The 16,515-nt window shown below is 41.0% G+C and overlaps 1 protein-coding gene across 4 annotated transcripts; it reads right to left on the reverse strand.

Annotated features, from left to right (window-relative positions):
• Positions 1-1,424: 1,424 nt before the first annotated feature.
• On the reverse strand, positions 1,425-16,255 carry csnk2a2b (casein kinase 2, alpha prime polypeptide b). 4 transcript variants are annotated; one of them, XM_084168222.1, is made up of 13 exons: positions 15,919-16,249; positions 15,349-15,704; positions 13,702-13,813; positions 12,500-12,601; positions 9,744-9,794; positions 9,381-9,440; positions 9,158-9,241; positions 8,658-8,768; positions 8,398-8,499; positions 7,590-7,690; positions 2,599-2,747; positions 2,399-2,481; positions 1,425-1,999 (listed from the first exon to the last, which is right to left on the reverse strand). In XM_084168222.1, exons 2-12 carry the CDS (start codon positions 15,450-15,452, stop codon positions 2,405-2,407), a joined length of 1,053 nt encoding a protein of 350 aa, XP_084024348.1. In that variant the 5' UTR covers positions 15,453-15,704; positions 15,919-16,249; the 3' UTR covers positions 1,425-1,999; positions 2,399-2,404. The 4 variants fall into 4 exon arrangements, with proteins under 4 accessions (XP_084024348.1, XP_084024349.1, XP_084024347.1 ...); XM_084168223.1 differs by having other exon boundaries at positions 2,403-2,481; positions 15,349-16,255; XM_084168221.1 differs by having other exon boundaries at positions 15,349-16,255.
• Positions 16,256-16,515: the final 260 nt, after the last annotated feature.

A 16,515-nucleotide genomic window follows, 5' to 3' on the forward strand; every position in this document is an offset into this window, starting at 1 on the left:
CTTGCCTCATCATTACAGACGTGAGAAAGAATAAGGGACTCGGATTCTGATAACTTCCACCAGTTAGGTTTAATCAGGTAAATTAGGTGAATTCTATATACCTGTAGAGTTTTATTTTAGAAACAGTGCTTTGTTAGATGGGTACCACTTTACATTCAGTTACTATTTATAAAGGGTATAACATGGGTTTGTAAAATAGTTAATAGAAGTTTATAGACTGTTAAAAATGAGTTTATAAATCAGTAAAGAACAGTTAACTCATAGGTTAAAATTGTGTGCTTGTTGTTTTGGTGCTTGTGATACACCTGCCTCGTGCAAATATGTGATAAACCAATGTGTGCCGATTGCTGAGGGCCGATAGGTGGACATTTTGTCAGAGGAGAAGTGTTGTGGAGAAACTGCATCAGTTCCTGAGGTGATCAGAGAGCAACACTGTACCAGAGATAATGTATATAATAATGAGATGGTCTTGTCTCCACACTAACAATGGGAGTCGTTGTCCCAAAGGTGGGCAGTCTGCTTATAGCTGTATTCCCGCGTGGACAGATATTCGCCTCTTCCTGTGACTGTATGACACTATGTCACCTGACCTCCCAGAAATTCCATTCACAAGGGCTCCTGTGAAACGGGCTATGCTCAGCTACTCACGTGAACCAGAACGCACTAAGGCGCAGGACTCAGGCGAAACAAAACTTTCAGTAAGGGTCACAGCATGAATGCCTGTGTGTGTGGGTAAAAACACACAATGAGATGGATAAATATACCAAACAACACAACAATCATAGATTGAAGTCTATTCGAATGTAACCAAGTGAATAGGATCAAAAGACACAAAAAATAATAGGTCTTCAAGCTGTGATGTGACACCCTCAGAGTGCTCCTACTAGTAGTCACAATACTGTCATGAGAGTGCTAGTAAGGTGTGAACCAGACACTGATTTGTCTGAGTGATTTTCAGGTATCACGTTGCATAAAAGTTGCACAGCATCGCAGGGTATGATCTGATCTGGTTTCATGAGGGCCATCATTCAACAGGTAATTGCACAAAGCCAAACAGATTCCACTGGTTCAGTTAATGAGCACTGATGGTTCACAATGGATGCTGTCAAAACGTTATCGCCATATCTAGGTTGTGCATGTCTTGAAGCCAAGCCCATTAATGGTTGTGGTGGCAACTTCCCGAGCTATTGTCACCTTTGTCACGTTCGTCAACAATTAATGGCATTGATGACACACTGTTCTTTAACCACCAGATACTGGTAGCATTTATAGTTCTCTCTGATGAATTACATCGTTCAAATATACTGTAAGACTGTATGAATAACAATATGATATGGCAAAATTTGACCAAATCATGACACAAACACCAATATAAATAAAAATCATTTATTTTTATTAATATTATTATAATCATCATTCTACCTAGAGCAGAGAAAAGGTCCACCATGCCACTTCGGTACTACAGTGTGTGGAGGCTGAGCTCAGGCCTGCTGAATACTGAACAGATAGATGGACAGACAGACTGTCCAAGGGGGAGGGAGGGCAGGCTCGCGTTCCTTTTCATTCTCCATGCTTAGTTAAACGAGGGAGGGGGGCCAAAGGGGGGGATAATGACAGGAAAGGATCCTTTTTTTCTTGTCTTTGAACATTTTCTGTTTACCTTATGATAAGAGGAGGGGGCAGAGCAGGGAAGGGGCAGCCGTGAGACATCAGGCATCAAGCTCATTGGTCTGGCTGTTTGACATGTAACTGGGGCAAGCCAACCATAGACTGACAAAGAGAAGGAGGGTGTGTGTGTGTGTGTGTGTGTGTGTGTGTGTGTGTGTGTGTGTGTGTGTGTGTGTGTGTGTGTGTGTGTGTGTGTGTTCATGTATGTGTGTGCGCCAGTATGCACATCTTTGAGTGTTACTGGTCTGGTGTTGCTTTGATCCATTTTCACTGTACACTTGAAGAGGTTTCTGCCACAAAGGGGTAAAAAGTTGAGGTAACAAATGTTCTTCTGAAAGACAAAAAGGGAAGTGAAATGATACTGTTAATGCACATTCATTTTATATAATATTAAAGGGATTTTATTTCAAAGGTTTTAAATAGCAACTTTAACACAGAGCATTAGGCCCTATAAATTTGATTTACAGTATAACGTATTTGTTTTTGATTGTCATGATTCACTGTGATTTAACCGAATCCCAACCACTACAATGGCGAAGTGACTCATACAACTTGTCAAAAGGAATCAAAAAGAATAATAATAGATTCATATGAATCGCTGTAATAATTATTATAAATCTTTTGAGAAATGGGGCATCTGTTATACAGTAAATCAAATGTGTATGGCCTTAGAATAATTTAAAACAATGGAACAATTTAGAACAATAGTGTTTGTGATTCTCTCACTCACCTACTTTCATCGAGCTGTAGTGGATCCACTGGACACCATATTGCCATCCGCATTAGAGAGAGACTGTTCCTTTAGCACAGGATCTGTGTAGAGGAGTCAACATGTTAAAGATCACATCACCTTTCATCAATGCACAATAACTGGCACTCCACTATGCAGCAGAGGTAGTCAGCAGGTGTTGTTCAGGTTGAGCTACTCACAGAAGTAGGGGTGCTCCATGGCCTCTGTGGCCGTCAGTCTCTGCTGATGGTCATAGCGCAGCAGCTTATCCAGCAAGTCAAGAGCCTCAGGGCTCACCAGGTGCTGGTTCTCGGTCTGGATAAATTGCTCCCAGCGTTTCCGCGTCTGTCTGAGTGGGGGAGACAGAGAGCCAACTTTAATACCTCCAGCCTTTAGAAAGTAGTCACACCACTTTACATTTTCCACATTTTGTTGTGTTACAGCCTGAATTGAAAACTGATTGAATTGAAATGTTGTGTTACTGATCTACATACAATACCCCATAATGTCAAAGTGGAATTTTGTTAGTACAACATTTTAGAAATTAATACAAAATGAAAAGCTGAAATGTATTGAGTCAATAAGTATTCAAACGCTTTGTTATGGCAAGCCTAAATAAGTCCAGGAGTAGAAAAGTGCTTAACAAATAGCATAATAAGTTGCATGGACTCATTCCGTGTTCAATAATAGTGGTTAACATGATTTTTGAATGACTACTCCATCTCTATACCCCACACATACAATTATCTGTAAGGTCCCTCAATCGAGTAGTGAATTTCAAGCACAGATTCAAGCACAAAAGACCAGGAAGGTTTTTCAATACCTCGCAAAGAAGGGCACCGATTTGTAGAAGTGTAAAAAAAACAAAAAATGTTGAATATCCCTTTGAGCATGGTGAAGTTATTAATTAGGCTTGTATGGTGTATCAATACACCCAGTCACTACAAAGACACAGGCATCCTTCCTAACTCAGTTGCCGGAGAGGAAGAAAACTGCTCAGGGATTTCACCACGAGGCCAATGGTGACTTTAAAACAGTTACAGAGTTTAATGGTTGTGATATAAGAAAACTGAGGATGGATCAACAACGTTGTAGTTACTCCATAATAATAACCTAAATAACAGAGTGAAAAGAAGGAAGCCTGTACATAATACAAATATTCCAAAACACGCATCCTGTTTGCAACAAGGCACTTAATTACTACTGCAAAAAATGTGGCAAAGAAATTAACTTTTTGTCCTGAATACAAAGTGTAATGTTTGGGGCAAATCCAACACAACACAGAGTACCACTCTTCATATTGTCAACCATGGTGGTGGCTGCATCATGTTATGGGTATGCTTGTCATCAGCAAGGACTAGGGAGTTTTTTTAGGATTAAAAAAACGGAATACAGCTTTTAAGCACAGGCAAAATCCTAGAGGGAAAACCTGGTTCAGTCTGCTTTCCAACACACACTGGGAGACAAATTCACCTTTCAGCAGGACAATAACCTAACACACAAGGCCAAATCTACACTGGAATTACTTACCAAGACGACATTGAATGTTCCTGAGTGATCTAGTTACAGTTTTGCCTTAAATTGGCTTGAAAATCAATCACAAGACTTGAAAATGGCTGTCTAGCAATGATCAACAACCAATTTGACAGAGCTTGAAGAATTTTTAAAAGAATGAGCAAATATTGTACAATCCAGGTGTGCAAAGCTCTTAGAGACTTACCCAGAAAGACTCACAGCTGTAATCGCCACCAAAGGTGCTTCTACAAAGTATTGACTTAGGGATGTGAATACTTACAGTTTAAGTCTGAAGTTTACATACACCTTAGCCAAATACATTTAAACTCAGTTTTTCACAATTCCTGATATTTAATCCTAGTAAGAATTCCCTGTCTTAGGCCAGTTAGGATCACCACTTTATTTTAAGAATGTGAAATGTCAGGATAATAGTAGAGAGAAGGATTTATTTAAGCTTTTATTTCTTTCATCACATTCCCAGTGGGTCAGAAGTTTACATAAACTCAATTAGTATTTGGTAGCATTACCTTTAAATTGTTTAACTTGGGTCAAATGTTTCGGGTAGCCTTCCACAAGCTTCCCAAAATAAGTTGGGTGAATTTTGGCCCATTCCTCCTGACAGAGCTGGTGTAACTGAGTCAGGTTTATAGGCCTCCTTGCTCGCACACGCTTTTTCAGTTCTGTCCAAACATTTTCTATAGGATTGAGGTCAGGGCCTTATGATGGCCACTCCAATACCTTGACTTTGTTGTCCTTAAGCCATTTTGCCACAACTTTGGAAGTATGCTTGGGGTCATTGTCCATTTGGAAGACCCATTTGCGACCAAGCTTTAACTTCCTGACTGATGTCTTGAGATGTTGCTTCAATATATCCACATCATTTTCATTCCTCATGATGCCATCTATTTTGTGAAGTGCACCAGTCCCTCCTGCAGCAAAGCACCCCCACAGCATGATGCTGCCACCCCCGTGCTTCACGGTTAGGATGGTGTTCTTCGGCTTGCAAGCGTCCCCCTTTTTCCTCCTCTTCCTTGCTGAGCGGCCTTTCAGGTTATGTCGATATATGACTAGTTTTACTGTGGATATACAGTGGGGGAAAAAAGTATTTAGTCAGCCACCAATTGTGCAAATTCTCCCATTTAAAAAGATGAGAGAGGCCTATAATTTTCATCATAGGTACACGTCAACTATGACAGACAAAATGAGGAAAAAAAATCCAGAAAATCACATTGTAGGATTTTTTATGAATTTATTTGGTCAATAACAAAAGTTTCTCAGTACTTTGTTATATACCCTTTGTTGGCAATGACACAGGTCAAACGTTTTCTGTAAGTCTTCACAATGTTTTCACACAATGTTGCTGGTATTTTGGCCCATTCCTCCATGCAGATCTCCTCTAGAGCAGTGATGTTTTGGGGCTGTCGCTGGGCAACACGGACTTTCAACTCCCTCCAAAGATTTTCTATGGGGTTGAGATCTGGAGGCTGGCTAGGCCACTCCAGGACCTTGAAATGCTTCTTACGAAGCCACTCCTTCGTTGCCCGGGCGGTGTGTTTGGGATCATTGTCATGCTGAAAGACCCAGCCACGTTTCATCTTCAATGCCCTTGCTGATGGAAGGAGGTTTTCACTCAAAATCTCACGATACATGGCCCCATTCATTCTTTCCTTTACACGGATCAGTCGTCCTGGTCCCTTTGCAGAAAAACAGCCCCAAAGCATGATGTTTCCACCCCCATGCTTCACAGTAGGTATGGTGTTCTTTGGATGCAACTCAGCATTCTTTGTCCTCCAAACACGACGAGTTGAGTTTTTACCAAAAGGTTATATTTTGGTTTCATCTGACCATATGACATTCTCCCAATCCTCTTCTGGATCATCCAAATGCACTCTAGCAAACTTCAGACGGGCCTGGATATGTACTGGCTTAAGCAGGGGGACACGTCTGGCACTGCAGGATTTGAGTCCCTGGCGGCGTAGTGTGTTACTGATGGTAGGCTTTGTTACTTTGGTCCCAGCTCTCTGCAGGTCATTCACTAGGTCCCCCCGTGTGGTTCTGGGATTTTTGCTCACCATTCTTGTGATCATTTTGACCCCACGGGGTGAGATCTTGCGTGGAGCCCCAGATCGAGGAAGATTATCAGTGGTCTTGTATGTCTTCCATTTCCTAATAATTGCTCCCACAGTTGATTTATTCAAACCAAGCTGCTTACCTATTGCAGATTCAGTCTTCCCAGCCTGGTGCAGGTCTACAATTTTGTTTCTGGTGTCCTTTGACAGCTCTTTGGTCTTGGCCATAGTGGAGTTTGGAGTGTGACTGTTTGAGGTTGTGGACAGGTGTCTTTTATACTGATAACAAGTTCAAACAGGTGCCATTAATACAGGTAACGAGTGGAGGACAGAGGAGCCTCTTAAAGAAGAAGTTACAGGTCTGTGAGAGCCAGAAATCTTGCTTGTTTGTAGGTGACCAAATACTTATTTTCCACCATAATTTGCAAATAAATTCATTAAAAATCCTACAATGTGATTTTCTGGATTTTTTTTTCTCAATTTGTCTGTCATAGTTGACGTGTACCTATGATGAAAATTACAGGCCTCTCTCATCTTTTTAAGTGGGAGAACTTGCACAATTGGTGGCTGACTAAATACTTTTTTTCCCCACTGTAAATACTTTTGTACCTGTTTCCTCCAGCATCTTCACAAAGTACTTTGCTGTTGTTCTGGGATTGATTAGCACTTTTCGCACCAAAGTACGTTCATCTCTAGGAGACAGAACGCGTCTCCTTCCTGAGCGGTATGACCGCTGCATGGTCCCATGGTGTTTATACTTGCATACTATTGTTTGTACAGATGAATGTGGTACCTTCAGGCGTTTGGAAATTGCTCCCAAGGATGAACCAGACTTGTGGAGGTCTACAATGTTTTTTCTGAGGTCTTGGCTGATTTCTTTTGATTTTCCCATGATGTCAAGCAGAGAGGCACTGAGTTTGAAGGTAGGCCTTGAAATACATCCACAGGTACACCTCCAATTGACTCAAATTTCTGGAATTTTCCAAGCTGTTTAAAGGCACAGTCAACTTAGTGTATGTAAACTTCTGACCCACTGGAATTGTGATACAGTGAATTATAAGTGAAATAATCTGTCTGTAAACAATTGTTGGAAAAATTACTTGTGTCATGCACAAAGTAGATGTCCTAACCGACTTGCCAAAACTAAAGTTTGTTAACAAGAAATTTGTGGAGTGGTTGAAAAACGGGTTTTAATAACTCCAACCTAAGTGTATGTAAACTTCCGACTTCAACTGTATGTAAGAGAGACATTTCTGTATTTCATTTTCATTACATTTGCAAACATTTCAAAAAAAATATTTGTATTAATTTTGAATTCAGGCTGTAGCACAACAAAATGTAGAATAAGTCAAGGGGTATGAATCCTTTCTGAAGGCACTGTACAACATTATCATCGCCTGGGAAATTACGTTTAATATTCTGGAACTAGTGGGCCACTGTCTGGCAGCTATTAAATAACATATCACTAATAGAATCAAGCTTGTAGTGGGGCATGTCAAAATAACTGATAACCTACAAATAATTCAAATATGCTTCCTCATTACCAGGTAAATACCAGGAGTAACCCTTATTTCCATGTCTCAACGGCACTCCCTTTTGGTACTCACTGGCCAAGAAGGTCCTTGAAGCGTGGGTCCAGTTCAATGTGGTATTTGCGCAGATAACCAAAAAGTTCATCTGTCCCCAGGACTTTGGCAATTCGGACCAGCTGAAATTAGAACAGTGACAATTTCACACAAGTGTTTGTTTGTCTTAGGGAATATGTTTTTATGTACAAGCTAATTTGGTTAGTACATGTATGCACTCACTAACTGTAAGTCGCTCTGGATAAAAGCGTTTGCTAAATGACTAAAATGTAAAATGTAATGTTATCATCAGGTAGTGAATGTGTTATCTACTCTAATAGATTGTTGCAGTCAGTTTTTCCTCTAGGATTCTTTTCAGCAGAGGTGTCAAAGTTAGTTTTCTGCAATTCTAAACATTTTGTCATAGGGTTGAGAGAGAGAAAATGCAGTTTAAAAGCTAATTTCCTGCAATTTTACACATTTTATGCAGTGTTCTTGTGCTATCTGAGTGACACACATAACAAAATCAATGGGGCCCCCATGCATGTCTAGTTTTTATATCTGGTTTTAAGTTTATTCTGAAAACGGTTTACCATCCCGGAAAGTATTTTCTAAAAATACAAAATAAAATAACAAATTGGAGTGGCGGCAACGATTTAACAGTAGCGGCCCGCCGTTGCTAAATAAATATAGGGGAAACACTGAGTCAGTGTTATCATACTATGAGAGAGGTTGAGATTCCACAAGTTAGTAATAACATTGGGTGGAATAAGTTGGGTTGTAGTGAGACTAAAGTTTGGTGGTGACAATAGAAAGGGAACGTCTGTTGAGTGGTTAGTTTGTGGGATACCTGGTCATAATTGTCCTGGCCATGGAAGAAGGGCTCTTTCTGAAAGATCATACTGGCCAGCATGCAGCCAAGACTCCACATGTCCAAACTGTAGTCATACATCTGACAGGAAATCACAGAATCACATCAGTTACTGCCAAATATCAATACACAAACAGCTACCAATAACAATGAAATTGGTACACAACTTGAGCTAATGTACAGACTCACCAATTGTGTCTGTGTGTATGCGTGTTTGCTTGAATGTGCTGGGGATTTACCTGGTAATCTACCAGTAACTCAGGTCCCTTAAAGTAGCGAGATGCTACTCTGACGTTGTATTCCTGTGCAGGATGGTAGAACTCTGCAAGGCCCCAGTCTATTAGACGTAGCTGCAGCACAAATACAAACACACCATGTTACAATAGAAACCACATCGGAAATGTGTCACACAAATTGGCACACGAGGGAAATTGCTACTGCTACTGAACAAGCCTCGTAATTTTTGCAGTCCTGTATGTGTCCTGATGCCATCTGATACAATAAGAATATTGTATTTGACAAAGACTAAAAGAGTTCAACACCCATTATAATGGTGGAGAAATAATTGAAGTCACTTTAGACAAATCTCTGACACATTTATGTTAGCTTTGTAGACTTTTCAAACAGCTTGAGAAGAGGAGAATAACTTTTGGACAAGACACATCATTCACAACATCCGACTACTAGAGCTTTCTAAGGACCAACACAACTCATAAGAAAGGTGAAGAGCTCCCCCTACCTTCCTCATCTGGTGGTCAATCATCACATTGTGGGGCTTGACATCACGGTGCATTATCCCCATACTGTGGCAGTAGTCCAGAGCCTGAGAGCACAAAGACCCAAATCATGTCAGAGACAGAGAAATATTGGCTAGACACCACAAACTAACCCCACAGTTAGGAAGGTATGAAGGTAGAACTAGGAGTGCATGTGAAAACACACAGGGTCAAACTAAGGCTCACCTTTAGTAGTTCATACATGTAAAAACGTATATCAAAATCTGTTAACTTCTGGTAGAGCTCCTGGGCAGAGAAGAAAATAAAGTTTTAGATTCAATTTGCAGAAAGCAAGTATGTGATGCATGCACCCGTGATGAAACAAACACAATTGACCTAAGCACTTTCAACCAACCAAAGACAGACAGACAGAGACATATTGGGTAGAAAATTCTCTGAACAATGCAATGCTAAGTTATGGCCACCAACATGGTATCTGAAACGGCATAGGCTATTAAATAAGCCTTATTGGGTAACATGACCAAGATTCCCACTCATTACACCATACCATATCATTGAAACCCCATGCCTAGAGAGAGATGATTCTACCTTAAAATCTGTGTTATTGATGCATTCAAAGACAAGCGCAGGCGTTCGGGACTGCAGAGAGATTAGGGAGAGAGGACAAATATTCAAGACTCATTAATTGATAAATCAAACATTAAAAATGACATTACGCTATGAGCCATATTTACTGCGAGGGAAAGGTAGAGCAACAAGTGGCTTAACACCCACCACACAGCAGATGCACATCAACATAGATAAAACATGAAAGAATATAATAGCAATCACATCCCAATTTTGTCCCAGTTGCAATTGCAATAATTTTGTAATTAACGATAAGCCATGTCAATATCAGCCTTAGTAATTTCCATTATCATAATTCCCATTTCTGTTATGTAGGCAGCAGCATAGTGAACATGTGATGTAGAATTGCATGTAAGCAATTATTTGAGGAGGTAATTTTATCTGTTGGGTATCTTCCTTGCATCCATAAACATTATTCTCAAAATAACCCTGACAAAATGTAAAAAAGACTGAGTCCCGTTTCCCCACGTACAGTTAATATTAAGGCTGCCATGCAAGAACCAGATTATCTACCTGCTTTTAGATCATCTGTCAGTTAATTAGTTTAAGACTTAATCTGTGAGTAAGACGACTAGTTTGCAGAACTTTGAAACAATCTAAAGTGAACATCACTAACAGAATATCAAACGCATTCACAATAAGTAAAGTATAATATGCTGATATTAGAAAGGAAGTAAACTGTAATACTGTTGATAAGGTGTGGTCTTTCCCCTTCATTAGCCATATCTTCATTTTGTTAAGATAACATTTGTTCTCTTTGCAAGCATAAAAAGGTATACTGACAACAACAAACCTTCAATTCAACAGCCATTAACAGTGCTTTCGGAAAGTATTCATTTACATTTACATTTTACGTAATTTAGCAGACGCTCTTATCCAGAGCGACTTACATTATTATTATTTTTTTTTCATACCCCCTGTGGGAATCGAACCCACAACCCTGGCGTTGCAAACGCCATGCTCTATCAACTGAGCTACATCCCTGCCGGCCATTCCCTCCCCTACCCTGGACGACGCTGGGCCAATTGCGCGCCGCCCCATGGGTCTCCCGGTCATTCAGACCCCTTGACCTCAGCAATCTACACACAATACCCCATAACGACAAAGCGAAAATAGGTTTTTCGAATGTTTTGCCAATTTATTACAAGTAAAAAACAGAAATACCTTATTTACATAAGTATTCATACCCTTTGCTATGAGACTCCAAATTGAACTCAGGTGCATCCTGTTTCCATTGATCATCCTTGAGATGTTTCTACAACTTGATTGGAGTCCACCTGTGGTAAATTCAATTGATTGGACATGATTTGGAAAGGCACACACCTGTCTATATAAGGTCCCACAGTTGTCAGTGCATGTCAGAGCAAATACCAAGCCATGAGGTCGAAGGAATTGTCCGTAGAGCTCCGAGACAGGATTGTGTCGAGGCACAGATCTGGGGAAGGGTACCAAAAAATGTCTGCAGCATTGAATGTCCCCAAGAACACAGTGGCCTACATCATTCTTCAAATGGAAGAAGTTTGGAACCACCAAGACTCTTCCTAGAGCTGGCTGCCCGGCCAAACGGAGAAATCGGGGGAGAAGGGCCTTGGTCAGGGAGGTGACCAAGAACCCGATGGTAACTCTGACAGAGCTCTAGAGTTCCTCTGTGGAGATGGGATAACCTTCCAGAAGGACAACCATCTCTGCAGCACTCCATCAATCAGGCCTTTATGGTAGAGTGGCCAGACGGAAGCCACTCCTCAGTAAAAGGCACATGACAGCCCGCTTGGAGTTTGCCAAAAGGTACCTAAAGGACTCTCAGACCATGAGAAACAAGATTCTCTGGTCTGATGAAACCAAGATTTAACTCTTTGGCCTGAATGCCAAATGTCACGTCTGGAGTAAACCTGGCACCGTCCCTACAGTGAAGCATGGTGGTGGCAGCATCATGCTGTGGGGATGTTTTTCAGCGGCAGGGACTGGGAGATTAGTCAGGATTGAGGGAAAGATGAACGGAGCAAAGTACAGAGAGATCCTTGATGAAAACCTGCTCCAGAGTACTCAGGACCTCAGACTGGGGCGAAGGTTCACCTTCCAACAGGACAACGACCCTAAGCACACAGCCAAGACAACGTAGGAGTAGCTTCGGGACAAGTCTCTGAATGTCCTTGAGTAGCACAGACAGAGCCCGGACTTGAACCCGATCTAATATCTCTTGAGACCTGAAAATAGCTGTGCAGCAACGCTCCCCATCCAACCTGACAGAGCTTGAGAGGATCTTCAGAGAGGAATAAGAGAAACTCCCCAAATACTGGTGTGCCAAGCTTGTAGCGTCATACCCAAGAAGACCTGAGGCTGTAATCGCTGCCAAAGGTGCTTCAACAAAGTACTGAGTAAATGGTCTGAATACTTCTGTAAATGTGATATTTCAGTTGTTGTTTTTTATAAATGTATAAAAATGTCTAGAAACCTGTTTTGCTTTGTCATTATGGGGTATTGTGTGTAGATAGATAAGGGAAAAAACAATTTAATAAATTTTAGAATAAGGTTGTAACATAACAATGTGGAAAAAGTCAAGGGGTCGGAAATACTTTCCGAATGCACTGTATGTATAGAAACATTGATCAAATTGATTTACAATGTAAACAAATCTGATCTTTGAAGTGGCCAGGTACTCAGGTGACTAAGCCCAAAGCTAACCCAAAGCTAGAAGAAAGCAGAGCTGTAAGACATACCACAGGGTCTTTCACTGTGTCCACCAATCGGATGATGTTGGTTCCACCTCGCAAATTCTCCAGGATCTTGATTTCACGCTTGATTTTCTTCTTCTTGACAGGCTAATTAGGGTTATAATAACAGAGACATCCAATCAGACCAGGATGTAGCCTAAATGTTTGACTTGCAGGATGTGACCTCATTAACAACAGTGGTAATGGTGACAGCATCAGCAAGATGTCCACTTTACCTCCCTCTACTTTTCCTCCCATGTCCACCATATCTCCCTCTATGTTTTCCTGGCTGATTATTACTTGGACAATGTGATGTGGTACAGTGGGGTCCATAATTATTGGCACCCTTGATAAAGATGAGCAAAAAAGACTATAAAATAAATAAACACAAATACTGAGCTATATTGTATGCTCAAAAAAAATGGGAAATTATATTACTTTATACTAATACCATTTCTCAGATAAATAGATTTTGTTTAACAAGTAATAAAAAAAACATCTAAAAAAGGGTAATCTCATAAAACATTTTAGAAAAAGTCACAGGGTCATTATCCTTGCAAAAGGAGAGTATTGAAAACAGGGGTGGAAATAATTTTTCTGTATTACTTGTTAAACAAAATGTATTTTTCTGAGCAACTGTATTCCGTTTTTTTTGCACCGCACTGTACTTCCCTCTGCCAAGCTTCCGCACAAAGTGGAAGTCTTTCTTCCTGGTTACTAGAGGGAAGCTATATTGTACGCAAAAAAAAAGGGGAAATTATATTATTTTATACTAATACAGAGAAAGACATTTTAACAAGTAATAAAAAAAATCCTAAAAAGATAAGGCTCAAATGTATTGTCACCTGTTTTCAATATCGTAGCACTCTCTTCTTGTGAAGATAACGACATAGCCTTTTTCTAAAATGTTTTATGAGATTGCCAATAATTTTGACCCCTATCTTTTTTAGATGTTTGTTTATTACTTGTTAAACTAAATCTATATCTCTGAGCAATTGTATTAGTATAAAATAATATAATTTCCTAATTTTTTGAGCATTCAATATAGCTCAATATTTGTGTTATTTATTTTATACAGTATTTTTTGTTCATCTTTATCAAGGGTGCCAATAATTATGGAACCCACTGTATATGTTTAAAGAAAACAGACCACTCTTTCATCGCTGCTGGAGCATACAGAAGAACAAAGCAGGCCTTGGGCAACTTACCTTGAGGATCTTGACCACCACCTTCTCATTGTTGTTGATGTTGATGGCCTCAAAGACCTCACTGTACTTCCCTCTGCCAAGCTTCCGCACCAACTGGTAGTCTTCCTGGATACTAGAGGGAAGATAGTAAAAACTATATTAGTACAACATCGTTTTAAAAGAGAAAACAGATTAATCAATCAATCAATCAATTTTATTTTATATAGCCCTTCTTACATCAGCTAATATCTCGAAGTGCTGTACAGAAACCCAGCCTAAAACCCCAAACAGCTAGTAATGCAGGTGTAGAAGCACGGTGGCTAGGAAAAACTCCCTAGAAAGGCGAAAACCTAGGAAGAAACCTAGAGAGGAACCAGGCTATGAGGGGTGGCCAGTCCTCTTCTGGCTGTGCCGGGTGGAGATTATAACAGAACCATGCCAAGATGTTCAAAAATGTTCATAAGTGACAAGCATGGTCAAATAATAATCAGGAATAAATCTCAGTTGGCTTTTCATAGCCGATCATTAAGAGTTGAAAACAGAAGGTCTGGGACAGGTAGGGGTTCCATAACCGCAGGCAGAACAGTTGAAACTGGAATAGCAGCAAGGCCAGGCGGACTGGGGACAGCAACATCTTTCCTTCCCATCACCACACTCAATATATATAACAGGCCTAGATGGAAAGAGGTTGAATCTTTTTTAAACAATAATTATTTTCCCAGTCAGTGAAAGCGAGAGTGACATTTCAACCACAGAGAGGGGACATTCCAAGTGTCCATCTTTTTGAGGGCCCTTGATTATACTAATGAATAAGAGCAGTGGTGCTGGTACAACCCTGTTTTGTGCATGGAACTGGATATATTAAACTAGTGGTCTAATTTTAACAGATTCAATTAAAGGTCTAGTGAATCTTCAATATAGTGCTGCAACTGTACAGACATTTAATTAATTAAAAGGTTGTGTCTCATTAACAGCTTGTGTAAATGTAACCAAATTAGCTAGATCTGAAAGAAAAATATATATATGCCACTTAAAGGAATGATAATGTGATCTGGCTAAGTAAAGTTTATATGATGTGGGAAACTAAGTAGCTACTGTTGTACAATTTACAAGCATCATTCGGTGCTGCCTCGGCGTCAGCTGCCAGCTAGGCCTGCTCGATCTCAGATTGATGATTTTCCCATCCCGGTCGATAGTACACGCCAATCTGAATGTGCTACGCGCAGACTCACTTACTCAAACCATGAACGTTCCCAACAAAACCTTGTCTACCAAGCTAAATCTCCAAAATACATTACTTTCCAAATATAGTCTTCAAAAGACGTTTGTATTATGGATTAATTATGATAGCTAGCTATCTAGTCTAATATTTCACCCGCCCACACAGAACCAATGCAATGGGACAATATATGGCCACTCATTCGACCATACTGATAATCCATGGTAGTAGTCAAAGATTCTGTTGTGGTAGCTGCCTGTACATCGTGTTGAGTGGAGAGCAAATATGGATAGGCTGCAGCAATAAACTATGAAGGACATCAAACTAAAACTAAAATAGAAAACATATATGGAGATCATTCATTTGATAAAGTATTTGGCAATAAAATACTAAATAATGCATTATGATGTTTAGAAATTCCAGCCCTGCAAAAGATTACAACATGTTACCTCCAGCTAGGCACGTGGGTTTCGTAGTCCCAATATTCCCTGCTCTTCAAAGTGTTGACATCCGCGTACACCCGAGATTTACTGCCGGCCGCCGGGCCGGGCATGGCGAGCACCGGAGCGCGGTCTGTGTTGAGGACTCGATTGACACAGAGCTCGTTTGCTGCTTGGAATGGGAACACAGATCACCGTCCTCGTGTCGGGGCCTGGGGTCTCACGCTGTCCGAGTAAGGGGGTTCCTGGTATCTGATATTTTCCCCCGCGATTTCCCCCGAGATTACCACAGTGCGCTGCGCACGGAGGTTGATGATGGATAAGGGGAGGCTAGGGGCCGTCAGATACAGCTAGTGTTAAGACGGCTGGGAAGATGATGAAAATGGAGTGTTGAGGTAGAAAGGCAAAATCAGGAACTGGCACTATTTACATAAAATAAAAGGCTAAACATTTTATTAAAAATGACCAAAACACTGGCCGAGATGCCAGGCATGGGGGGTTTAGGGATCAAATTATTGCGGTTTAAACCCCCAACCCCCTTGTGGGCCTTAAATCCCGAATCCGAAGCAGGGATCCTACCAGAATACACTCTTCTTGGTATGGCCCTCCCAAGGCAACAATCTTCCTGCGGGGTGGATGGAGATGATGGGGAGGAATTGAACGGGAAAGTCCAATAGAGAAGTTGGGTTTTACAGCTCACCCCTAGCTACGGGGTATTGACTAGTAGCTACTGCCATTTGGAGAGGGGGTGGAGTAGAAATCAATTTTGCTAGCTAGCTAGCATGCTAACTCAGTCAGAATCGCGCCACCGTTGAGCGCGGTGTGGTGCACCCACGCTGGGGACCGTGGCATATGCAAGCGGAGTGAAGACCACTTAATAAATCCCTTGAAAAGCCTGTTGTAGGTCGGGTTTGGGGGCTTTCTTGTAGACCCCAACCCCCCCCCACCCCTCCTTCTCCTCCTCCCCCCGTCCTTATTCCGAACCGCTGGAAACCGGATTTCGATAGAAGGCGCGCCCGGAACCAAACATCTGGATAAACCAGAGGTAGTTTTGAGGAGATGGAAAACTCCATTGGAATCGTATTATTGCCGATTGTGTACGTTGCCTATGCGTCGTCAATGGGCCGCGCGGTGCCTTATGGGTTATTTTGCTACAAGGAGAGCTCTCCTTCAATG

This window comes from Coregonus lavaretus (genome assembly GCF_964263955.1).
Source record: "Coregonus lavaretus genome assembly, chromosome: 9".
NCBI lineage: Eukaryota > Metazoa > Chordata > Actinopteri > Salmoniformes > Salmonidae > Coregonus > Coregonus lavaretus.